The sequence below is a fragment of the Amphibalanus amphitrite genome, unplaced genomic scaffold, assembly GCF_019059575.1.
Source record: "Amphibalanus amphitrite isolate SeventyFive unplaced genomic scaffold, NRLGWU_Aamphi_draft 001981F_arrow, whole genome shotgun sequence".
Taxonomy (NCBI): Eukaryota; Metazoa; Arthropoda; class Thecostraca; order Balanomorpha; family Balanidae; genus Amphibalanus; species Amphibalanus amphitrite.
Window position 1 is genome coordinate 17,169 of NW_024883474.1, and position 25,308 is coordinate 42,476.

The 25,308-nt window shown below is 52.1% G+C and overlaps 1 protein-coding gene across 4 annotated transcripts; it reads left to right on the forward strand.

The window, feature by feature from the left end:
* Nucleotides 1-739: 739 nt before the first annotated feature.
* On the forward strand, nucleotides 740-25,308 carry LOC122376000 (protein shifted-like). 4 transcript variants are annotated; one of them, XM_043355623.1, is made up of 9 exons: nucleotides 740-952; nucleotides 10,696-11,369; nucleotides 12,705-12,802; nucleotides 17,150-17,294; nucleotides 18,784-18,933; nucleotides 20,458-20,658; nucleotides 21,603-21,698; nucleotides 22,325-22,516; nucleotides 24,020-25,308. In XM_043355623.1, exons 2-9 carry the CDS (start codon nucleotides 10,715-10,717, stop codon nucleotides 24,151-24,153), a joined length of 1,671 nt encoding a protein of 556 aa, XP_043211558.1. In that variant the 5' UTR covers nucleotides 740-952; nucleotides 10,696-10,714; the 3' UTR covers nucleotides 24,154-25,308. The 4 variants fall into 4 exon arrangements, with proteins under 4 accessions (XP_043211558.1, XP_043211561.1, XP_043211559.1 ...); XM_043355626.1 differs by having other exon boundaries at nucleotides 774-952; nucleotides 20,464-20,658; nucleotides 22,325-22,591; XM_043355624.1 differs by having other exon boundaries at nucleotides 784-952; nucleotides 20,464-20,658.

Sequence of the window (25,308 nt, forward strand, 5' to 3'; positions counted from 1 at the left end):
TGACTTGTAATGGAAAGGTCACGCCACTGACCTGACCCTAGGTCACGGATATAAAAAATCCGAGATATACAAATTGTAGGCGCCCATAACAGCATGCAATCCACCAAGTTTCAAACCTTTCTGACAAACACTGCAGGCTGGACATGATTGCAAACTTTTTTTTAGGCTTGGTCAGTTAACTTGACCTGGTGACCTGACCTGACATGACCTGGGGTCAAAAATTTCACACATTGTCCAAAATTGATGTACCAAAAGCTACCCCAAGCGGCGCGGCGCTACGCGCCGCGGTTTTTTATTCACACGCAAAAAACGCGACAGGGTGGTAACATATGCCCCCCCCCCCACTGGGGCGAAGGCTATACCGCAGTCCAGGAGCGGCGCCTGTGCCTATACTGGTCGGTCAGGAGCGGCGCCCATCCCCTGTACCGCGGGTCAGGAGCGGCGCCCGTTCCGTGCAGGCCGGTCGTGAGCGGCACCTGGCTGCCGGCTGGCCAGTCTTCACGTGATTAATTAGCCGCGCTGGCCGCCGCCGCCGGCCGCTGCGCTCCGATAAAGCCATCCGACTGGCCGTGTATAATTACTTAATCAGATAGGCGGCGGCGGCTGCCGGCCGCTGCTCGCGCGCTGCCGACCGGAGCGGTCCGTCTCAGGGCCGGGCGGTGGCTTTTTGCCGTGAACCAACAGGTTGTGCCCCCCGTGTGACGAGCTGCGGCCGGCCGGCGGCAGGGGGCGGCCGGCCGGTCGGTCGGCCCGGCAGCGGCAGCGGCGGCGGCGGCGGCGCGCTCAGTCGACCAGCAGGTGAGGTGGTGGCCGCACGCGCCCGGCCCTCTGCCGCCGCCGGCACGTGAGAGCGAGCGAGAGACGGACGCGAGTCAGTGAGGCCAGCCGGCCACGGACAGAGGCTGCGCCGGAGTGTCGACCTGCTCCGATGAGCCAGCCCACGGCGAGATAGGTGAGTGCCACGCCGCCCGCTGGACCGGCCCGGACAGACCGGCGACGCGGGACACATCCTTTCCGGACGTTCTCTCCAGCTGGAGGGGCCGGGTCTCATCGGATTTCCCGTGGCGTAGTTCTGGCTGGCGCGGCCCCAGTGCCGGCGCCGCTGCACTGTTTCTGCCGGCCGCGGCTGTTTGGTAAATCTGACGGCGGCGGAGGATGGATGGTGGCTGGTGCGTCGCAGCCGGCCGCCGCCGCCGTTCTCTGCACCGGCCGCCCAGCTGAGCCGACTGCAGACGGAGCGCTGAGGTCATGACGCTGTCATCGGCGGCTCCATATCCTGCCCCCGTGACGTCACCGACCGCACGTGACACACGACCCGCGCGTACCCGTCCGCCCGTCCGTCCATCCGTCGGCTACTGATAGCGCCGGTCGGGAGCGAGCAGCAAACCTCCAGTCTGTCTGGATGCCCGCTAGCCTCCAGCCGTCCCGGGCCGCCGGCCGCCGTGCCGAGACGTGAAGATGACGCTGTCACTTGTTGCAAACTTGTTTGATGGATAGCATTAAATTAACTGGGTTTAATGGGCGGCTCGGCTCGAACCGTTCATCATGCGATAAGTGCGGCGTTGTTAGCGAGAATGGTCGGCCGGCAGCCGACCCGGTGACCCGCGGACATGTCTCTCTGGACTCTGGCGAACTCTGGGCGACTCCCGTGGACTCTGACGATCCCGGCGGACTCTGTCTGGGTCTGGAGGAGTGGGGCGGGCCGCCGACGGGGTGCGGCGGCCGGCCGCGGACGGTGTGCCCCTGGACCGAGCTCGAACTGCCGCGGCCGGCGCCCGTTTCCCACGGGTTTGGCGTGGATTGATTTGCATAATGTGGCACAGTGATGGACTACCGACACTCATTGGTATTCGGGGGAGGCGAGGGTGCCAACGTTTACCCTCACCTGTCGTCACTGACCGCACCGGCGAAGGCGCAATACCAACATGGTACGGCAGGAGAGGCGATTGGCAGCGGTACGGCACGGAGACGAGTGACCCAGGACCAGAGAGACGACCAGTCCTGCATCCTAGCAAGGGAGACTCAAACAACCTACTCTGAACCCCGCCTGGGAAAACTACTGACCCACAGGACTGGGGAGACGACCGACCCTGCACCCTTTAGTGAGGGAGACGACTGAACTAGCACCCCAGTAAAGGAGACGATTGGCCGAGCACAACAGCAGGGGGGACGACCGACCCAGCAGCCCAGTATGGCAGGCAGCCGACCGACCAGTAGCGAGGCAGACTGCCAGTCCAGTCAGGGCACGGGGTGGAACCGTTCTTGAAGCAATCAGTCCTGACTCGGTGGCGCAGTCCAAAGGACTCAATCCCGGGAGACACGGAGACAGCACAGATCGAATAGGTGACTCGGTTGCGTAAGCGAGGCTCCAGAAAAACTTCGTTTCAGATAGTCAGTTTAGAAATGAATTATTCGATCTAAAGTTTTAATTACTTTGGCGTAACATTTTAGTTTCTTGACGTATAAGAGAACCATGGCCATTGGCGACTTTTGGCGAAACGGTACGATTTGAGGCACCGAAATAGTTAGCTGCGGTGAGCCGACGCATGTTTATTATCATACTTCAAAACAAATCTACAAATACTTCTGGAAACTTAATTACCTAATTCATAACAAGAAGCGTGAGGCATCAAACAACACCTGTTCAGTCAATATGATCAGCCTGCCAGTCTTTTGGTCCATACAAAGGTCTGTTGGAGCCAAACACGACCCCTGCTCACACTTGAGTCACACCTGTTCAGCTCGGATAATCCAATGACCGATTTTCCACCCCTGGTTTACCCAAATCACCGCCGCGTCTCTGATGGCCCGATCGGTCTCCGCTCCCCTCGGCCCATTATCGCTCCACGGACGGGATGGGGGATAGGGGGACAGCAGAGAGGGGGGAGGGCGGGGGTTCGGACGGCTCGGATGTCTTCAGCCCGGTTCCCACTGGGCCCGTCACCCGTCGAAACGGGCCCGTCGCCGTTGACGGACCCGTTAGCGGCCCGTCCCTGGCGGGCTCAGTGGGAACCGGGCGGCGGCAGCACTGACGGGGCGCAACAGCTGATTGCGACGGGCCCGTCGCAATCAGCTGTTGCGCCCCGTCGCGTGCCCGTTTTGGAGCCCGTTTCGGAGACATGGAAAAATCCATGTTTTGGTGAGGAACGGGCCCGTTTTTTCGCGTCGGTGCTTCTGTGTTCCTTCTTATTCCAGACGTGAGTATGGTTTGGACGAGGTTATAGATGACTGTAGATCATGTAAAAATGATTATTTAAGTAAAATAACGTAAAATATCGTACATTTTGAAGAGAAATTGTCGGGAAACTCATCTGGCATTGCGCCGCTTTGGTACATACCATACATATGATATTGACGTCTAGTCATGAAGACAATGCTCAATTTTAACAGCTAAAACAGAGAGTACGAGTATATCCTGCTCCCCCGCACAATATTGCATTAGGTACTGATCATCAAGTTAAAATGGAAATGTGATGGTATTTTAGGCAGTCAACTTGATTGAGGTGCAGTCCTGTCTAAAAAATGCTACTTTATTATGACAGCAGGTTTTGAAATAATAAAACAAACCTGTGGCTGTCCAGTATGTTCACTTCTCGTGCACACCACACCAAACCTATCGCCAGACTGACCCCTCTCTGCCGGGAGGCGGTGAGGGGGACGCGGCCGCTCGGACAGACCCCACAGCGAGACGCGACGCCGCCGCGCGGTCCGAGACGGCCCGCCGGACACGGGACACTCCCCACTCCCACAGCGACTCCCCACAGCGATGCGCTACACCCGGCAGGCCAGGCCGGCGGCGTCCCATCCGCTCTGGTCCCATCGGCCGCCGGCCAGCCGCCCCCTCCCCGTTCCCCAGCACTGCGCGTAGAACGAATCATGCGCGCCGTTTTTGTCACGACAAGTGCTACCAGATGGCCCGTTTCGTGGCTGCCATATTCAACTTGGGAAAAAACGGCCTTCAAAACGGTGGGTGACGGCGACGGGCCCGTTTTGACGGGTGACGGGCCCAGTGGGAACCAAGGGCGGATCTAGGGGAACGTTTTGGGGGGGGTCACCAGTCGGCCGACATGCCAGGTCTGATGAATGAATTCTGACGACCGGGGGGGGGGGGGGTAGGGAGCGAGTATGTCGAGATCAAATGACATTTGATCTTCGTCGTTTCTGAGTTGAAGTTTTATCGTAAGTCACTCGGCTCAGTAGTTTTAGTTTGTGAAACCCACCTATAGAGGAGCGTCGCCACGGATTTTTTTACTGGGGGGGGGGGGGGCGGATCGACCGACTTAAAAACCCAGAAGTAGTAGATATAGTTACCTCACTTATGCATTAGTCTAATGCCCAATGCATTAGTAGCATACAGTCACGATCTCTCTTATTGACCTGTGTATGAATCGGCGGCGCGAAGCGCCGCAAAAATTTGAAAAAAGTTGTCAAAACACAGCTCTAAAACACAAATATTACAACCCTTTTAGCATGCTAGTACAAGCCGGAGTTCCTTCACAGTGCACATATGAATTCCGATTCAATTTGACACGGTTGGTGTTATTACAGTCACGATCTCTCTTATTGATTGGTGTATAAATCGGCGGCGCGAAGCGCCGAGAACATTTGCAAAAGAATGTGTCAAAACACAGCTCCGCTCCAAAACATAAATTTTACCACCCTTTTAGCATGGCAGTACAAGCCGGAGTTTCTTCACAGTACACATATGAATTCTGATTCAATTTGACACGGTTGGTTTATGTAATTACAGTCACGATTTCATATTGACCTGTACGTATGTACATGAATCGGCGGCGCGAAGCGCCGCGAAAAATTTGCAAAAACATTTGTCAAAACACAGAGGGGGTCTCCTCTCTACAGAGGACCACCGATCTCTACTGCGGGCCTCCTCTTTTCACAGGGCCTCTTAACTACAGAAGGCTTCCTCTCTACAGAGGGCTTCCTCTCTACTGAGGGTCTCTCCCTTTCAGAGGGCCTCCTTTACAGAGGACCTCCTCTCTTCAAAGAGCCAGAGGACCTCATCTCTGCAAAGGGCTTCCTCTCTTCAGAGGGCCTCTTCTCTACAGAGAGCCTCCTTTCTTCAGAGGGCCTTCTCTCTACAGCGGGTCTCCTCTCTTCAGAGGGCCTTCTGCATTCAGGCGGTCTCCTTTCCACAGAGGGTCTCCTCTACAGAGGGCCTCCTACCTACTGAGGAGTCAGAGGGGCCGACACAGACACTAGCGGTTATTCACTGGAGGCCCCAGGAAGTAAGAAGGGCCCTAGCTGTCAGGCTGGTCAGAGTGCCCTGAATGTCCTGACGTGATTTTTGGGATTCCCGTGAATTTCTTTCGCCTCCGACGTGATTTTGACCTGCCAGGGCCCAGGGGCACTAAAAATAAAACAAACAAAATAAAAAAAATGGAAATAGGACATCACCAAAATTAAGTGGCCGAAATCCGTTGAGTTTTTAATTTTGCGTATAGGTAGGGGCACCACGAATTAAATTCATGACCATCCCCTTGGAGTTTTCCTGGATCATCCCCTGGTGCTCGCACGGTTGAGACAAAAATGAGTAAGATTCTGGCCTTCAATACGCCTTTTCACGCAACACGATCCAGAAAAACAAAGGTATTAGCTCAGAAGTGTTTGACATGTGATTTTGAGCATGCAAGACGGCGTCTATAGCGCATTTAGGTCTTCGGCTTTTGGGGGGGGGGGGTCAAATGACCCTCTCAGACCTTTTGGGGGGGTCATGACCCCGTGGACCCCCCCCAGGATCCGCCACTGGTGGGAACCGGGCTTTCATGCGCGCCGCTAATGGTGCCCACATGCTCAGCGATACCTGCCAGCCGATAATGCCCTTCTTTGTTTTGAGACGCATTCAGTTACATTGTAGATACGTTCATAAATTAGAGTTTATTGCCGACTGGTTGAGCGCCGCGGCCGTGGCCGCTCACCATAAAACTGGCCGATACGTCTGCCTGCCGGCCTCAGCGCGCTGCGCCTGTCTCGTCTCTCATAATTCTCCGAAACATGGCCGGCGTGGTAATTAAGACATCATCTCATTTGGGCTCTCACACGGCCGCTGAGCGGTCAGCCTGACCTTTACCCGGCCTCCTGGTGCTGCCACACGTTTTGAGTGATGAGGCGGTGTTTGAGTGATTCATGGACTGATGAATGTTACCGGTCGGAGTGCTAAAGACTGATGTGTCTTTGGCACAGGTGTGGGACACAAATATTTTGGTGTACCTCAAATGATACCTAGGATGTTTATTATGTATGTGCAGAAAGGCACAGGAAAAGAACTTTGCACAATGCGGTCAGTTACGGAAAATCGGAATACCGATACCAAACCAAATACTAACCAAAACCGTGGAGAAATACCGAATCCAAACCAGCTTGGGAATATGAGGGAAATACAAACTTTTTACCGATTTCTTAGCCTCTTATACATAAGTGGGGGTTCATGATACCAACAAAATACCGAACACATTAGGATTGAAATACCAAACACCAAGTTGGTATCGGTTTGGTATCGGTATACCAAAAAGTCGGTATCCGATTGACATCTCTAATATGTACACACTCTTTAAGTATGTATGGTCAAAACTATAACGGAAACTCCCACGCATGACATATAAGTCCTGTATTGGTAGCATTGATAAACAGAAGGATGGTGGACGGTGGACACTGGACAGTCACACTGAGGAGCATTTGCGTACCTACACAAATACATACATGCTTACAGGATGCTCGGCAACAACAAAGCATTGTAGAAGTTAAAAGAGATTGTTAATGCACTTTGCCAATATGCTAGAGCTGTTGCGCTTTTCAATGTAGTGTGATTTACACACTGAATGTGTGAATATCTCAAAGCAACTAAGTGACTATTCATTCCAACGTAAGCAAATAGTCAGATGTAGACATTGCACGCTATCAACCATAGCAAGTGCCATTTCATAAAAAGTCCTGCCATTTATTCGCAAATTTTGCTCTTTTTAGGGATAAATGTTGAGGTCGTCCCATCGGTCGTCAGTAGGTGTTTGGGTCCAATTACTGCTTCTGCTGGCCTTGATCAGTGATTGGGCCCGTCACCGGCCCGACAGTCGACCGACTCCAACTGCGGTGGCTGCGTGACGTCACTGGACCAGTACAATGAGTGACGTCACAGACCTGTTTTGTGACCGAGGCCGTCACTCGCCGGCATCCCGTTCGTTAGTCAGACAAGCACTTATAAGGTCATGGGCCATGCATAGTTTTCATGAGCCTTCTGAGATGAGTTCATGCTAGGCGTAATTCTAGATTTAGCAAGCCCAACATACTTAGGTACAAATACTTGTAAAAAACAGATGCGATAGTAAATATCACATTTTCCTTCTCCTGCTACATACGAACCGTTCTTTTGAGATGAGTAAGCTGATGTATTTACGAGTATTGTAGCTGTTTCTTTTTTTAAAAGCGTCCCCACCTCATCATACCCCGGCCTGGGACCCTCGCCGCGGTCGGCCGGATCTGGCGCCGGCGGAAGAGGGCGTCCTACCACGGCCCTATCGGTCAAACAGAGCGGTAACCGGCGAGGAAGGTGCACGTTCACCGGACCGGGGACGGCGGGCGTGCGACCTCTGCGGGCAAACACCTGCAGCGAGCGACGGACACACACGGAACACACGGAGCACTGCGCACACAGAACACACAGAACGCACATACGGGGCACGCAGGAACGGTACATAATTGCTCGGAGTGACAAAGGTGCAATGAACTGCTGCACATGCTGCACGGTCAGTGCTGTGCCACAGGCACGCGCCATCCAATAAAGACTGTGCTACTTCCAAAGACAGCTCTGTTCAGTAATCAGTTCCTCCTAACCCACGTTTAGTCAGGGATGTGCCTATGCACACAGTGCCACTTCGAGCATTCTCTCCGTGCTAGGTAACCCACATAGCACTGCAGTACGATGGAAGCTTCTTTTGTCGTCAGTCACCTGTCGGCAGCTGTCACTTCAATCGCTTGTCAGCGGCACCATGATTCAGCACGCCAGCGACAGGTATTTCTAAGATACGGTTACGGTCTTGTGACAATTACCGACGCTACCATGCGTACATACCTACACATTCGTTCAAATCTAGTCACTGTCGCCGGTGAGTGCCAGTGTTCCTGAACTTTTTGATACCACTCAGACATTCAGCCAATGCACAAAAACGTCCTTGTTCAATGTTCACTGAGCTAGTCACTCACGCTGCTCCAACAGTCTCGCTGCATATCGGGTAGCCTCGCTCCACTGCGTCACTCCTCTGCGTGCTGCGTCACTCGGTCACACAGCGGTTAACCCGCGAGTTGCTGGGGGGGGGGCGTTAAACGCCCCCACTTTTTTCGCCGGGCCATAGCATAAAAATGGCGCGCCGCAGGCGCGCCAAATTTTGGGTACCTGTAGGGAATTGATTGAAGTTTATTATGACAAAGTTTCAAAAAAATCGGTCGGAAAATTTTTGAGATATTGAGGTTTTAGTGACGTCATGATTTCTGAGTTTTCGACCAAAAACGGCATATGTTCAAAAAATCATATAAAATCACAGAATAGACATACAGACATGCCGTAAACGCCATTAGACTGCCAATGCCATGAACAATCAAATGGCTATCTTCGATTATTGATTATCGTTCCGCATTTTCCAAAATCTTGAACTGAATCTTGACAATTTCTCGTGACTACTTCACGACCATGATACATGAATTTCTTAAATTGAACTTTTTTAGCCAAACACGTACACATATGATAAAATGAATGTCACCATCGTGTTCTACGGCCCAAATTACCCATAAAACATGTGTCATAGGCTGCGAATAACAGTTTTGATTTTCGGGGATATGTGCCTACCCGGTTGACCTGACCTTGACCCTGACCTATGCTTGACTGACCCCTACATGAAACTGACACTCTTGTAGGCCTTATATGATGGATTGTGCACCGTTTTGACAGAGTTTCTGACGAGAGGCGCCCATTGCGAAGTCCTGAAGTTCATGCTACTGAAAGCCCGATTTCAGGTGTTTGACCTGACCTTGACCCGACCTGTGACCTCAAAATTCAACTTTAAAGTACTCATCTGAAGCGTCTCGTCGCGTTCTTTCGTTTGCCGCCTCGTGCGTTTCGCTGCGCCTATTGGTTCTCGAGTTATCGGCTGGGGGCGTTTAACGCCCCCCCCCAGCAAACGGTGGGTGGCGAAATACCCCAGCAACTGCCGGGTTAAGTCGGACCGTGCCCATCGCTCGGACGTGCTATCGGACAGTGCTCACAGGCCAGGACGTGCTCCTTCACCAAAGCTGGCACTGTGGCTCAGAGCAGCTCTCGTCTCTCCGGAGCCATCCTCTGCACCGTCTGCCGCAGCTGCTTCTGTAACGGTGTGACAGAGCAATTTGTCCGCAGCACTGTTTCGCGGCCGGAGCTGTCCCCACTCCCAGACCTCTGTCTGGCTCGGTACATGTCTGCCCGTCTGGCCGCGGCGGCTCCCCGTCTGACCGCGGCGGCCCCCTGTCTGACCGAGGCGGTGCCGTCTGATGTGCCGTGTCGCCGCCAGTCGATGATCCGATGAGATATATCGGCTGGCGGCCGTTCCATCGCTGGACACGGTCCGGCCGGCGGCCACGGCGCACCGGCCCGGCGACTGCATTTCATCAACGACCTCTAACACCGCCAATGATATCATCCGTCTATTTACAATGCAAGCAAACGGCGGGCGGCCAGGGATCGGCCTTTGTGAATGCATAAATTCGCAGTGCATAAGTGACAGGCTAAGTGTTGTGTCGATCATTGATGGATGTTGGGTGGCGGTCGGTCGGTATATCAGCGACGGTGCGGGCTGACGGCTGGCCGGGCATGGTCTGTGTCCTCTGTTCGCTGCATCAGCTGAGCGCAGCATGAAAACCAGGCTGCACCATTACATATTATATAAATGGTGCATATCTACATAGTGACTGCAAGTACTTCATACAAGCTTCAATCATGCATCATCCTATTTGGTCAGACAACAGTAGAAGTGAGGCCCAGAGTGTAGAGCTCTGAAACTTCTCGTCGGTACTCGGAGGCGCCTCTGGTCGGCGCTCTGCAGCAGCGCTCTGGCCTGGCGCCGTTTCAGGCCCGGTATTTACCCTCTCTCGCTGCTGGGCTGTGAGCCCGGTCGGCAGCCGCTCTGTCTGACAGTCTGTTTACAGCGGCCGGTGTCGATGGCAGAGATCAGACGGTAGCCGCCCACTGGGTCGGGGAGGGGAGGGCCGTGTGTTTCCATCGCCCAGCGCTCCTGCACCCTTCCTCACTCAGCCGCGCGGCACCCTGGGACGTTACCCAGCCTCGGTCGAACGCCGACGAGCACGCTGTCTTGCCAACGAGCCGTGTTATCGTGGCGTAGACATCTGTGCAAGATGCCGTGAAGTAGTCAACGCTTTGAGCTATGGCCCGGCGAATGCTTGAACACCGGGGCTGATACTTTGAAATGCTGTTGGTAGACCTAAACAACTTGTCTGCGGTAAAGAATAAACAAAGAGCGTAAACACACATCAAAACCTTTTGTCCGACGTGGGTGAAGATGTTTGTTTGCATAGTGGTAAAAAGTGAGTGCAGAGTGAAGAGGAACTGAATGATGTTCACTGTGCTTGGAAACCTGCACAGACGCCGCAGCGGGTTTCCAGGGCCTTCGCTCGCTGACCTGACCCTCCGTCCGCCAGGTGTGTGCGAGCTGACCCGATGGAGCTGACCGGCTGCTGGCTGGCGCTGACGCTGCTGCTGGTGCCGGGACTCGGCCAGGTCGGCTCGCAGGAGGACGTCGGGCCCGGCCGGCCGGCAGCCACCACCAGCGCACTCTCACTGCCAGCCAGGAGAGACGCCAACGCCACCGCACTGCGCACAGTCAGCGGCTCCCCGGTCTCCCCGGAGCCGCCCAGCTCCACCAGCTCGCGCTCCGAGCCGTCCGACCCCGGCTCCTCCACCGCCCGGCGCTCAGCGACCTCCGGCCGGCCCCGCGGCCAGCGAGGTCAGCGCCGTCAGCGCGGTCGCCGTCAGCGCGGTCAGCGGCGGCGCGGCCAGCGGCGGCGCGGTCCGGGAGGATCCCGAGGTCCATCGAGACCTCTTGGCGGAGACTCCAGCGGCTCCTCTGATTCTCCGGGTTCCTCCAGTTCGTCCGATCCTTCCACTTCCTCAGATTCCTCTGATTCCACCGCCGCAGACTCCCCTAGCGCCCCAGCGGCGGCCGACTCGTCCGGAGCCGCCGGAGACACTACGGGTCGAGGCAGACAGGGCCGAAGGAGACCGGGAGGCTCCGACCGGGGTCGTCGGCACCGCGGCGAGCACTCAGACGACCTCGGACTCTGGATCGACCCAGACCAGATCGAACAGTTCTCAGGTGAGCCAGTGGAGCGTCGCCAGTAAAATGAGCCTCCCTCCGAATGGCGACTGCCTTGTGAGAAACGACACGGGAGCCTTGCGTCACCTGTGTATGACCAGAGGATGATTTCATTGGTGATATCGTGTAATTACGCGGTCCGACTCACCCATTGGAATCGCCCCGTCAAGGATAGGGCTTGGCTAGCGGTCTGCACATTGTGCAATGCAGGCCGTCAATTAGCTTTGATCGCGGCCGCAGTAACATAAACACCTGGTAACTGTTATGACTGTGCTTGCAGTGGCGATATCAGCAGACGTAACGTATCACTTTCGCTTGGCACGGCGATAGCGCTCCGGACAGAGAGGCTAATTGTGATGGCAGCAGCGGCCAGACCGTAACACGGCTGTTTGATCATACGGCAAATGTGTAATATGACGTGCCTCACCTGTCAACAATCCACATGATGATTTTTAAACTTCACTTTTACAGCAGCGCTCGTTTTACAGAAAACTTATCGAAACATGTAGGAAGCGTAAAATAAACATTCTTACATAAATAACGAACATAAATGTGACAGCGTGACAGAGTAGTTGCAACTTGAAAATTGCACAAGCACTGGATATTTTATTGTGCACCTTTAAGTCTTAGCTTCATCTCAACGGTGAGAACAGTGCCCTATTGTACAGACAGCATACGCTGTCTAATTAAGTAGCTGCAGCAGTTACGGTTAAATGATGACATCTAATTTGTGCGCTGATTGCTCCTTAGCGCCTGCTGTTCCGGCTAGTTCTATTAAGTAATTTCATTTCAGCAAATCACCGTGTTAATTACCTGTGAAAATGCGCCCACTCAGCTGCCACGGGTGATATTTGTGTCGTGCGTCGCCGGTAAATCCTGGGCGCCGGACCGGCCGGGGACTAATTGGCGCTGTGGGACAGAGCCCGGCACCTGGCCGGCGACCGCAGCCGCCCCAGACGCTGAGTGGTGACTGCCGCCGGCCCGGGCACGGGTGCCGAGTTAATCGGCCGAGCAGCGGGGTGTCAGCGGGCCGCGCGCCCTCCTCCGCTCCCTGTGCGCCGCGCCGACCGGCCGCCGCCGGCACCGACCGACCCACCGGCACTATTTTTACCGGCCGGACCGGGCTGATCGGCGGCCGATAGAGGGGTGCTCGGTCTACTGCGGTCACCGACGGCCGCTGTCCAGGTGTTAAACAGGTGTGTCCCCGCTCCTCTGCGCCCCTCGTCCCGTCCCCACCTTCACCCAACCGCTCACCAAAACCGATACCGGGTGTCGGCCAATAGAGAGCCACCACCAGCCCGCACGGTTTCTGACAGGAGGCCGGTTTTATTGCAGGCTACCGGATACAGATCCCGATCATCATCAAGGGGCAGCTGCTGTCGCACATCATGGACCCCAACTTCGAGCGATACCTTCCCATGATCCCTGCTGAGGTGAGTGAGGCGAGTCTGGGCAGCGGGAGAGGAGCATAAAACCCTGACTGAACCAGCGCGCCGCTAAACATCAGCGAGCCAACGTCTCAATCTACCGTCATAACACGACCAGTCCCAGTCAACACACTTCCAGTGGGGAAATAAGCACCGACCTGCCATGTCTGTCTGGCCGGATGACAAATCAGCTTACCTGGCCGTAAATAAGAACCGCTGGAAGAAAGGTCTGTTGTGGTCCCTGTGGAGCCTTTATCCGCGGCGGGGCGCACAGCAGGCTCCTCGGGCAGCACGTGCAGAGGAGGGGTCGATTGGTGATCATATCTGGTATCTCCCGACCCGGCCAGCGGGGAAGGGCCGGGTGATCAGTGGTGACTGGTGACACAGGGGACTGGTGACTGCACCAGACAGCTGCCGTTTATCACGCAAACAGCTTATTTGGACTTTGGTGAGCGCTGGCCGCTGAAACATTCAGCGCCTGAAGCTTGCGTAACAGGTGACCTCTGTCACCGCAGAACATGCGAGCGAATTTCACAGCTCTTCCGTTCCATCATCGACTCGCCAGACAATGCGGAGAAGTGGCCGTGATGAGGTGCAGAAGGACGTTACCACCAAATTCAGAGTCAGGTTACGGCCCCTGCTAACCACTATAACGGACCTAATAATGAAACGGTTTCTGCAGTTATGTTATGCAAGTGATTTTGCCTAGACTGCGTTAATTTTCTCTCGTACCTATTTCAATTTGGCGGTGCTAATTGCATGTCAGGTGGTATTAACTGAGAACATATGTTGTTTTAATTCACGATTTGTCGGCTGGTTCGCTGCAGAAGTGCAACTTATTGCGGCTTGCAGCGAAATGTATGACTTCTGCAGCCGGTCCATGGGACCGGGCGGCGATGGGCGGCTTTGGCTGATGGTGCCGGTGGATCAGCGCGGACGGCGACCGCAAACTCGCCGGGTTTCACTCATGCGTCATTATAATGGAAGGAGCGTCTATGACTTGTTCCAGCTTCTACGTAATAGAGGGTCATACGGGGATGAAATATAGACTAGGATCAATGGTTATTGTTTCTCGCTTGTTGAAAGTCAAATTTACCTCTTCTTTTAGCCTGTAACTAGTTACAGGCATAACCTCTAGGTATGTACCTTTTGATTTGCCTCGTAAGTTTTTTTCCAATAGCAATCTGGAAATATTTGGTTTCCTAATACCTTACCATGTGTCCATAAATGAGTTATTTTCTTGTTATTATTTTTGTTTATTCATTTATCGATTCATGTCAATTATCATTTCATCCATTTATCCAAATGAAGAAATGTGTTAAGAGTTGACTTCATAGGCCACATTGCTATTTATTTTATTGCTGTTCCTCTTCAATTTAGTGTAGGTATTATAACCATCGATTACAAAACTACCGGAAAACGTGGCAGAATGAAAAGACGAACGTTTTACCCTACACTGGAAACTGAATACGGCTTAGTTTCATCGTTCTCATCAGAACAGTAAATACGAATAGCATTCTTCAGGAATTCCCCTGACTTTTGTAAGGCTAGGACAGTTTCAACGATGTTTTTCATTGAGTAGAGTGAACACTGAACACTCGTTATAAATTCATTGCAACGGCACGGCAATAACTTGTCAAAGTAGCATCATTGGAAGTTTGTTGATTACACGTTACGACAATGGTAACTCCTCACTATAATTAGAACGCTCATAGATATGGTGTATCACTTGATCGCGAGAAATGCATGCAATAGGTAGGTAAACCATCCATAATTATCATAAATTAGCGAGCACAACGGACATCCTTCGGCGAAAGTGTTACCAGTCTAATTCGATTTGAAGAAACCCATTGAATAGGCACGCAGTGAAAACGTCCATTGCAGTCTTAGGCTGTTCCACAAGCTGATAACTGACAACAATAAGCATATCAACCCTCGCACGACCAGGCCATTTCTCATAACACGAACGACCAGGGGGGGGGTTGTTACGACCCCCCCCCTGGCGTTTCGAAACGGAAGGTCGTAGAGCTTAGCGGAAAAAAACCAACGGATTGCTCTCAACGAGATCTCGCGATTGGTGGTCTATTTTTTGGTCCTAGGTCAACATTTGACCTACTTTTGACCGGTCAAATGTCAAATTTTCGGAAAAATAGATTTTTTTTTTCAAATTTCGGCGGCGATTGCGGCAAAACGGTGGGAGATATCGACTTGAAACCTTCACTATCGTGTTCCTTGATCAATTCTCTATCGTTTGGTATGTATTTCGTTTCCCTAGCTCTAAAAATGGCGTGTTGGGAGCGCCGGAAGTCGGCAAGGTCACAGTCGGCGGCAGAAATTCGAAAAATCAAAATTTAAATTTTTGAAATCTGATTGTATTTTTGGATTTGGGAGGTCCATTTGCTCCCTATAGAAGCTAATATTGCTGCATATTCCCATTGAGGTGACAAGAATTAGCAAAATAGTGGTTCGGGCGCTTTTCAAAAATAGTACCGGACGCTGTTCCTCTTGTGACGTCATAGCTCCGTGACCTGACCTGACCCGGTCAAATTTGTTATACCATATGATAGCCAATACTTGCCCCAACATGCATGGGAAGTTTCATCACGATCCATCAACCGATGTCCGTACCACCGGCAGGAAACCTCGGGCGTTGGCACTCAGTTTGTGAAAATCCGGTCGGAGGCTGTACCTCTTATGACGTCATAACTCCGTGACCTGACATGACCCGATCAATTTTTTTTCGGCAAAAGATGCGCAAAGGTTGCCCCAGAGGGTATTGAAAATTTCAGCCCGCTACGACAAGCCGTTTAGCGTGCACTTCGAACAAACCTCAGGGGGGGGGGTTGATACAACCCCCCCCCCCTAGGCGTTCTAGGGTCAATAATCATTGAAGGCGACCTCAGAGCAAAGTTTGGCCAATCAATTTAGAGAAAGCTTACGCACAATCAATTTTTGATCATCATATCTGTGACCATCACTCCAATGTTGAAACTTCGAGGCTGAACATTTACTCACCTGCTGGGGCTTCCACTTGTAAAATGAAATACCCATGATTAATACAATTAGGAACGTAGGATAGCCGCTATTACAGAAAGATAGGCCGTGCATAACATGCATACGACAGCTCTTAGGATGTCCAACAATGCTCAGTTTCCAAGAAAAGGCAGGACCGAAGCCACCCCAGTCAGTTGCTTTTGGTCAGACCGCCTTTTTGTCCTGCCCGGTCCTATCCTGTCCTGATTTGTCCTGGCCTGTCGCTTCCAGTTCAATCGATACCTACCTACTCTTCTAGCCTGTCCTGCCCTGTCCTGTTAGGTAGGTATGTCCTGACCCGTCATATCCTGTCTTGTCCTGTCCTGGCTTGTCCTGTCCTGTTCTGTCATGTCCTGCCATGTCATGTCTTGTCCTGTTCTCTACTATCCTGCTCTATTATCTCCCGGTCTGTCCTATCCTGTCCTGTCCTGTCCTGTCCCGTTCTTCCCAGTTCTGTCCTGTCCCATTCTGCCCTCTTGTCCTGCCCTGTCCTGCCCTGTCCTCTCCTGTCTTTCCCGTCTCCATGACCGGCATCGGGGGTCGTCCGGCGGCATGTCCGGATCGGGAGCCAGCTGAAGCCGCCGGAGTCGGGGGAGGGGGGGGGGGGGCGGCGCCCGCCCGTCTGTCCGGCCATCTATAACTGACCTCGCTCCGCGCCCGGGTTCATTGGAAGGCAGCCGACCGGGCTGGCCCGCTCATGTGACAATGATTTAGACGGGTCGTTGCATCACGGTGCACTGAGCAGCTAGGTGCGGCCGTCGGAGAGCCTCCGACAGACATACAGATACAGACAGATGCACAAATAGAACGACAAACAAACAGCATTTAGACAAATATTCAGACAAACAATATTCAGACAAAACCGATCGACAAACCGACAGACAGACGGAAGACGCACGCACGAATAGAACGACAGACAGACATGCGCACCTACTCATACAGACGGACGTGAGCCGACCAGCAGTCTAAGACACCGACGACCATACGGACAGGTAGGACTGGCCTCCATCGCAAACGACATCCACGCTGAGTTCAGCACCCAGGATACTTATATTTATGCGTTTTTCCTGGTCGTGTTCCCGACGCCGTGCACAGACGGGGCTCCGTGCCAACTGACCAAGAAAAATCGGACTGATGTCTGATCATTGATGGACAGGGGAAATACCACAGATTGTCAGACGACTATTAAACAGTAAACCGGACCAGATGCCATCGACGATTGCCCCCGTTTGACTTGCGATCGCCGCTGCACCCACTAACCACGCGGCCTGTCTGCAACACGCTGCCCATGTCCACCCTAACTCCCCGTGTCACCCACAGGTGGGCTACGTAAACTTTACCTGGAGCTCCGGCCGACGGCGCTACAACTACAGTTTCTACGAGCTGGCCTCTGACGACACCACCGTGCTGATGCCGCCCATCGTATCCATCAACAGGAGCGGACGGGTGCCCAAGAAGGCGCGCAGTGAGTGGAGCACTTGCCTATATGCACCGTTCCACCTGCCCCTATTGAAATAGCACATGGGCTTGAGCTTAATTATTGTAAAAAAATATTGACGAATTCAAGCTTTTTAGCAGGTACGAAAGTTATGTGGTTTAACCCGCGCCCGGCTGGGGGTGGATTTCCACGCCCTGCTGGGGGGGGGGGAGTTTGAACACCCCCTTCTAACTCGGCTCCTGGGCCACGTAGCGATACGCGGAAGGCGGCGTTCGAAAGAGCGTCAAAAATAATGAGGAAATCACTTCGGTCAATTTTTTGGTTAGGTCAAAAGTCAGGTCACCAGAGGTCATTGAAGGCAAAATTTCGCCGATTTCCAGGTCGAATGTCGAAAATTTCCAAGAAGCCATAACTCGGGAACCAATAAAGCTACAGCGCCGCGGAAAAGCGCATTCGATAGCCCTATTAACGCCCTTTCTGAGTAATTTACTCAGATTTGACCTAACGTCAACGGTTTTGCCTGCAGGGGACAAAAACGGCAAAAATAGCCGATTTTTTCGGAAACAGTTTTTCTGCAATAACTTTTGACCCAAGCCTTGTACGAGCTTACTTTTACCGGCATCGTGTTCCTCTCGTCAAGCCGCATCGAATGAACTATAAGTTGACCTTGAAAGGTCAACTTGAAAATTTGACCTCAGGTCAAGGTCATGACCTGACCGGAAAGGGTCATGTTGCATATCAGTCGATCCGTATCGTCGAGCTGAACACATCTAAGGCGTTTTCATCGCTCTAGTATGCCTCTATCAAAAGTTATTCACGAAAAAACTGTTAGATACCATTCGTGACCTAAGATGACCTCAGGGCATAAATAGGGGTCACGAACACCATTTTCATGTTCAGTGTGTCTAAACCACTTGTAATTCAGTGTTTGGGAGTGTATATAATGTCTTTCGTCCAAAAGAGACGCATTTCAATTTTCTCCCATTGACTTATAATGGGGAGGTCGCAAAATTGAACTGACCTTAGGTCATCGATATCAAAATTCTGAGATATACATTTTGTACATGCTATTGCTCTTAGCAATCGCTGAAAGTTTCAAAGCGATCGGTCACTCGGTGTAGCTATGAGAGACATTGAAACTTTTTATGAGGTGAGGTCACTTCATGTGACCTGGTGACCTGACCTTGAATGACCTTAGTCTGAAATTTTTACAACATGTGTAGTATTGATGTATGATAAGGTGTACCAAAAACGGCGGCGCTCCGCGCCGCCGTTTTTGAGATATTCGCGAAAAACGCGTGTTCAAACACCCCCCCAGCAGGGCGCGGGTTAACTTGTGGTAATATGAAAAGAAAAGTCTTGAGGAGAAAAATCTGCTCCTGATTACTTCCTTCACTAAATACTAATAAGCGTTCAGCATCTCCTGAATTGCCATTCTCTTTGAACTGCTTTGAAGAATTGCATTGAACAGTACTGACTACTGACCACTCCTTCCGACTCTCCCCCGCCACCGCAGTGTTCTCCATCGTGCTGCCGTGCGTCGGAAACGTCTCGGGCGTCGTGTTCTTCACCGTCGGCCTGGACGTGATGACCCGCCGCCGAGGACGGCGCGTGCGGGGCATGCCACTCCGACTGCGGCTCAAGAAGGAGTGCCGCATTAGCCATGGTACGCCGTGGGTCATCGGCGCGTCGTCCGATCGCCGCGTGGTTGTCAGAAGTTAGAACTATCTCTTATTATGCAGACATTCGTTAGTTGATACAATATTGCTATATTTCAGGCTGCCCGTAAGCTCACAGTTTTATAGCATGCAAGATCCCGGCCTGCGTGCCATTTTGCCAGTGCCAGACCCCTCCTTAACCCGGCAGGAGGTGGGCCTACCAGCCACCTTCCGCGCGGTGGGGGGGGGGGGGGGGAGCATTTTTTTGCCCCCCTCCCGTATCTCCGAAACTACTGGACGGATCCGGAAAATTCAAACGGCGTTCGATAGCCCTGTCAAATTTGTCGAAGGAAACCAAATTTCATTGACCTCGGGGTCACCAATGAAGTCACAGGTCAGGTCAAAGATAAAATGTTTCACCGTTCACGGGGCTTCTAGGGAAAGCGCTATAACACCGAGTAAAACGCATTTTGTCGAAAATCAACGATAAGGCGTCAGTTGTCTAGTACATATGTTGCTATTAGAGGTCACTGGTCATACTAGGTCATGTCACAGGTCAGGTCACCAAAGGTCACCAAGGGTCACCACGTGAGCCCAACTTTACTAAGGTTATGCGATGCATGTTTTATGGCCAGTTTTTCATTTCCAACTCAATGGTGGTTGTTATAAGACCATCAGGTACGGTTTAGGTCACTTTCTGGTGGAGGTCAGGTCAAGGTCAGGTCAAAAAAGGTCAAAATTCAAAGTTGATATTTTTACATAAAATAGGTATCAATTCGATGCACCTCGTCACGGCGAGTCTAATGGTGGTCTTTGTTTTGCGCTACGAGGTCTAGAATTGCTAAAAATTGACGTCATCATTTTTAAACAGTTTTTTCGCTATAACTTGGCCAAAAAAAGAGGTATCGATCTCAAATTTTGTATGTAGATAGAAGGCGATAGGTACTATCACATTTATTCCGTTTTTTCGAAATTCAAAAAACTTTTTGGATTTTTTGGCTATTATATTAAAAAATCTATTTTTTTATTTTTGGGGGTCGAAATAAAAAAAAATCGAAAACCGAAATAGCAGTTTTGTAGCCCTTTTGATTCGACACCTTTTATGTCTGAAACATTTTTCTGTATCTCTAAAGCTGTAGGCCTGACAGCTCTTCCCGTGAAACCTTTTTTTGGGTCGAAAATGGTAAAAATGACGTCACTCTGACGTCATTAGCGGCCAACCTATCATAGCCTTTGGAAAAAATTTTGGTCACCATGTGCGCTAGCTGCTCCCGGGAGGGTACTGAAAGTTTGGTGACGATCAGCGCAGCGGTTCTCGAGATATATTGAAAAAACTAAAGGGGGGGGGGGCAAAAAATGCCCCCCCCCACCGCCTGGAAGGTTAATGTGCGCCATTCCGTCAGATCCCGAGTGTGACTAGGTGCCATTCCACCAGGGCCCGCCCTGACTACAGCGCCATTCCGCCAGGACCCTTCCTGACCAGTGATGTCATGCCACCAGATTCCGAGTGTGACTAGGTGCCATTCCGCCAGGGCCAGATCCCGAGTGTGACAAACGCTGTGGCAACGGCGGCTTCTGCAGTGCTGACGGCCAGTGCCAGTGTCCGCTGGGCTACATGGGCAAGTACTGCAATATGGCGCTCTGCTACCCGCAGTGTATGAACGGCGGCACGTGCGTCAAGCCGGGCAAGTGCGAGTGTCAGCTCGGCTATCAGGGCCCGCACTGCGAAGGAGGTGAGTGCAGTTCGGAGCAGGTGTGGGTGTGTGTGTGTGTGTGGGGGGGGGGATTGGTGGAGTTTCGCGGCGCACCAGACCGCAGTTGACCTGTCCTAACCTGACCGGCATTGATCAGCCTGAACTGACCTGACCCGAGGACATATGACCCACCAATGGACTTGTTAGTTGTTTTGTTTCTATTATTTCCACTTCAAGTTCATCTTTTGGCCGATCCACCACTGAACTTGTCAGTTGTTTTGTATCTATTACTCAATAAAATGAACTGAGCTGAACTGAACTGAACTTGACCTGACCTGACGTAACACCTGTCTGGACTGCACTTGACCTCACCTGAAGTGACCTTATATGGCCGGATCTAACCGTACCTGAACTAGAATAGACAAACCCTGAATCGGACGACACGATGGCAGAGCTAGGGATGTGGGCAATAAGATGTGACTGAACGGGACACCTTGCTAAGCCGGCTTCTGATGAGCAGCGTCCTTTAGACGTAGCTATGTCCGGAATAGAATGGGTTGGCGTGTCCAGGCATTTTGCATCTCTGTCTGCTCGTTTGTTTTGCGAAGCCTGCAAGTCTTCGGTAAAAAATCGTTGATATTTCCTGCCATAATCATTGTCATAAGATCATGGCTCATTACAGGAAGAATAAATATAATATCTTCAACTTATCAGTGACAACGTATCACCATAAACCTTAAAGAGAGGGTTTGTCGATAGTTAATTACCGGCTCGTCCAAGATAAACCAACCTTTCATTGCAACATTATTTTCATAATCGTGAGATAATGCCTCGTTGCATTAGAGATGCGGCGGCAGCTAATGAGTTGAATTGCCGCCTATTGTCTGCGCCGAGAGCCGGCTGTCTTGGCGTGGAACAGGCGGGCGGTCGACTGCTGATGAAGGCCCGCCGAAACACTGACGGAACACTCTCATGGCCCACAGGTATTTGTCATGAACGGTGTCTAAACGGTGGTAAATGCATACAAAAGGATACGTGTCATTGTAAGAGAGGCTATTACGGACCCCGCTGCCAGTACAGTAAGTGTCGGGGCGGCTGGCGCTGGGTGGGCTGCCTGTCTGCTCGGCCAGCTGCTGGTGATGTTCTAGCATCATCTTGTCCGCATGGCCGATGCAATATGTGCTGTTCTCATGTCTTCTTGCCTAGGCATGAACGATAATTAGCTGTTCCGACCTAGATAATTATGATTGAGCACTCAGAGGAGAGCGCCAAAAGATGGTTGTGTTTATTGTCGGTTTACCTCTAAGTTTTGCTATACATAGATATGCCATTTCCTTAAAAGTTAAACATGTATAGGTATAATGGAGATTCAAGGTATTGATGTAAAAATATATCTGGATAATCTCGTAATGCCTACGTAGTCGCTTGATATACATTGGTAGCACGTTTCTAGATTGCAGTTCACTGTTCAGTGCTTTTTATGTTCAGGAAATATATCCGCTGTACTAAGTAGGTACTCAACTGCACTTACAACCGGCCTCCCGAGCCGACATTTTCCATGTTAGGTATTTCAAGTTGTTGCCAGTTAAACAAATATGCTCCGACAAAATAAGCAGAACGCTGATAGTCGTCACACGATGTCCGGCTGGCAGTAGAACTGGCAGCAGCCTAACACCTGTGCCCCGGCACGTTCGTCTGCCCACAGGCAAGTGTCTGGTGCCGTGTCAGAACGGCGGCCGGTGCCGCGGCGTCAACCGGTGCCGCTGCCGGTCCGGCTACTCGGGCGACCACTGCGAGGTGGTGGCACGCCAGCCGTGTCGCCGCTGCCGCCACGGACAGTGCGTCGGCTCGCGCTGCGAGTGCGACAGGGGCTGGTTCGGACGTCGCTGCAACAAACGTAAGAGGGGCAGGAAGGGACGCTGGCGCAAGGGCCGCCGCCGACACCGTCCACGGACACGCAGCTAGAGTGCATGTGAGTAGAGGGCGCTGCACGACCCACGTCCCTACAGGTAGCGCTGCTAGCAGCAGCACGACTCGCTTAGATGACGCCACAAGTCGCTCGCTCGGTAGCCGGTGGAGGCTGCATGCAGTGCTGGGGCTGCGGAAGTATTGCCGGTATTGGCAGCAGATCAGCGCTTTTGAGCCAAGCTCCGGTGCATGAGCTGGTAAGTTGGGCTATACCGGGCTACTAGAGACAACATGGTTGTTAGGTCATCGTCCATAGGGTGGCAGTCGGCAGATAAAGTGCGCGGGTGCTCCGGTGGCTGTTGGTCACACCCACCTACCAGCTACCTCCCTTACGATTAGACGCAGCATGATGCAACGCTAACATTGCATGGCGATAAGCTTTTTTTTACACCGGCGTGGGAAAGCATGACCTGCTTGTTCAATGTTGAAAAAAAGCTCGAAAATGTCCTTACCCCATCATCAAAACAGTAAATGCTGATCCATTCTAACTATTCTCAGCCCCCCCCCCGCCTGTACCCTTTGTCCTAAAACCCTGTCCGGAATGACGGACGGTCAGCGTACTGGTAAAGGACATTTTTTTGCAGGCACCCACACGCTCTCACGGTGACCGTTTGAGGGACCGAGTGACGTATCCGCCGAGAATCCCCCGTCTCATCGCCGCGGGATGGACTCGGCCACTCCGGCGCACTAGTCAGCGACTGAATGAGTTCTCCAAATATAAAACAGCCTCCAAATATAAAACAGCCAGCAAATATTGTTTAAGCCGACCTGACACATTACCAGAAGAATATCACTGATTTGCTCAGTCTGATTTATATCAGTCGCTTTTTACGGTTACAGTGCTATGCACTCGTTGACTGTTGATGCAAAGCGATTAGATTGAATGACCGTTTGTAACCTAATTGCTATTCATGAGTTCCTAAGGAGTCTGTTTTTGTTTTACTCATTGTCGTGAAAGAATGTACCTACGCCTGCCTAATAAGATCAGCGAATGTGAACACACAACTAATGTAGTTCTTTTCTCCAGCCATCCGAAAATATGAAAGTGCAGGTAATGATTATTAATCAATTGTATATTTCTTATGTATGTACATACATAATAATAACCCGTAACCCACAATGTAAAGCACCTGTTCATGGCCATTGTAAACAAAATGTAGCTGGCTAACCCTGCTATATTGTTGACCACCATAAACCTTTGCATAAAACTTTAAAACATCAATATTTTAAACTATTATCTGTTTAAAATTTATACGACCCAAACAACACATGTTGCCTGGAGATAGGCATTTATGCTTTGAATAACTCGCATTTCTGCTCCCTGTGAGCCAACTTATGGGGCGTTCTATGCCTTCAACACTGATTGAAGACATGTCATTTGCCACGGTACATATACTCGCCGGCTAACAGTGTGGTTATCGCGACTTTTCAGGCCGGCCTTCGTCTGGCCGGCGGAAGGGACGCCCTCGGCAGCGAGGGCGGCAACGGGGGCGGCAGCGGGGGCGGCAGCGGGAGCGGCAGCGGGAGCGACAACAGGGCAGGAGGAAACCACGCATCTTCGTCTAGTGAATTAGCCACAGTCGAGGTCGGCAGCCAGGGATGTCCCATCACTGTGAGCCACCCAAGCTGTCCAACCCGCGATCATCTGTCCGAAGCCTGCCCAGCACGACTGTCCGGTCCGAGCCTGTCCGGTGCGACTGTCCGGCGGCTGTCGGGTCCGAGCCTGCCCGGCCCGGAGTGGCCTGTGGTCTGCAGCCGGGCCGGGGCCGTCAGATACTGCCGGCCAGGCCGGTTTATACAGCACATAGATCGCCGTCGGCGCAGCCCGGCCCCGCCGAGCGACATATGCGCGGCGATATATGGGGCCGCGCCGGCCGTATGAACTGCCCCGAGTGGCCGTGCCGCCCGGCTCATATCATGCCGACCAACATCGCCCTGGTATGTGACGGTTCCGCGAACTGAGACGGTTCTCACACGTCAGACTGAGGTCCGCGCACGGGCCGGTGACGTGATGGGCTCGGTGGACTGGGAGCGCAGAACTGTGGCGCCACAGGACCAAAGTGAGTGCGCGCGGCCGGTGATCGCCGGTGCGGCTGTCGGAAGCCGACCCACCGAGCGTCCTGTGCAGTTGCTGTGTACTGTCGCCGAGCTCTGGTGCAGTGGGGCGCAGGCCCGCGGGTCACTCCCGATCACCATGGCTCGCCTACGGACAATAGGCTGGTGAACGGACAATGACGAAAGCGGTTGGTGGCACCACGTGTGTCTCTAAAGTCAATGTGTGGACGTGGTGCTCTTAATATGGCAGAGCTGCAAGTGAGCTTGATGATATTTGTATGGATTGACGGCTGGCGTTTTGTGTTCGGCCGACGTGCTTGTATAAGGCATGAAATGACTAAAGCTCTTGCAAGTTGCATTCATAAACCGATGTCTACTGTTAATACACACGGTCAAGCTAATTGCATCAGGTCCACGTAATATTTGCTTTGATTACTGTTCAAATTCTAACCATGGTTATGCTAACTAGAAAGTAGCTATACCAGCATCTACTGGCAATTCGTAAAGGCGTGAGGATATTGGTATTGCCACTATATATGTATGTTATGTGCAACTTTAATTATGTGCATCTTCAATATTTTGCTGTGATCATAAGTGTTTCGTGGTGTTAGTTATGTTGCTTTCGCGACTTGCGTTTTATTTGACAAAATGAAGTTAGCAAATTTG

Excerpts from the sequence above, each read along its gene's own strand:
- LOC122376000 (XM_043355623.1), top strand. The coding sequence starts at position 10,715 with ATGGAGCTGACCGGCTGCTGGCTGGCGCTGACGCTGCTGCTGGTGCCG. Across the intron at positions 11,370-12,704 it reads CCAGATCGAACAGTTCTCAG|GCTACCGGATACAGATCCCG; the intron begins GTGAGCCAGTGG and ends GTTTTATTGCAG. Across the intron at positions 17,295-18,783 it reads GGTGCCCAAGAAGGCGCGCA|TGTTCTCCATCGTGCTGCCG; the intron begins GTGAGTGGAGCA and ends CCGCCACCGCAG.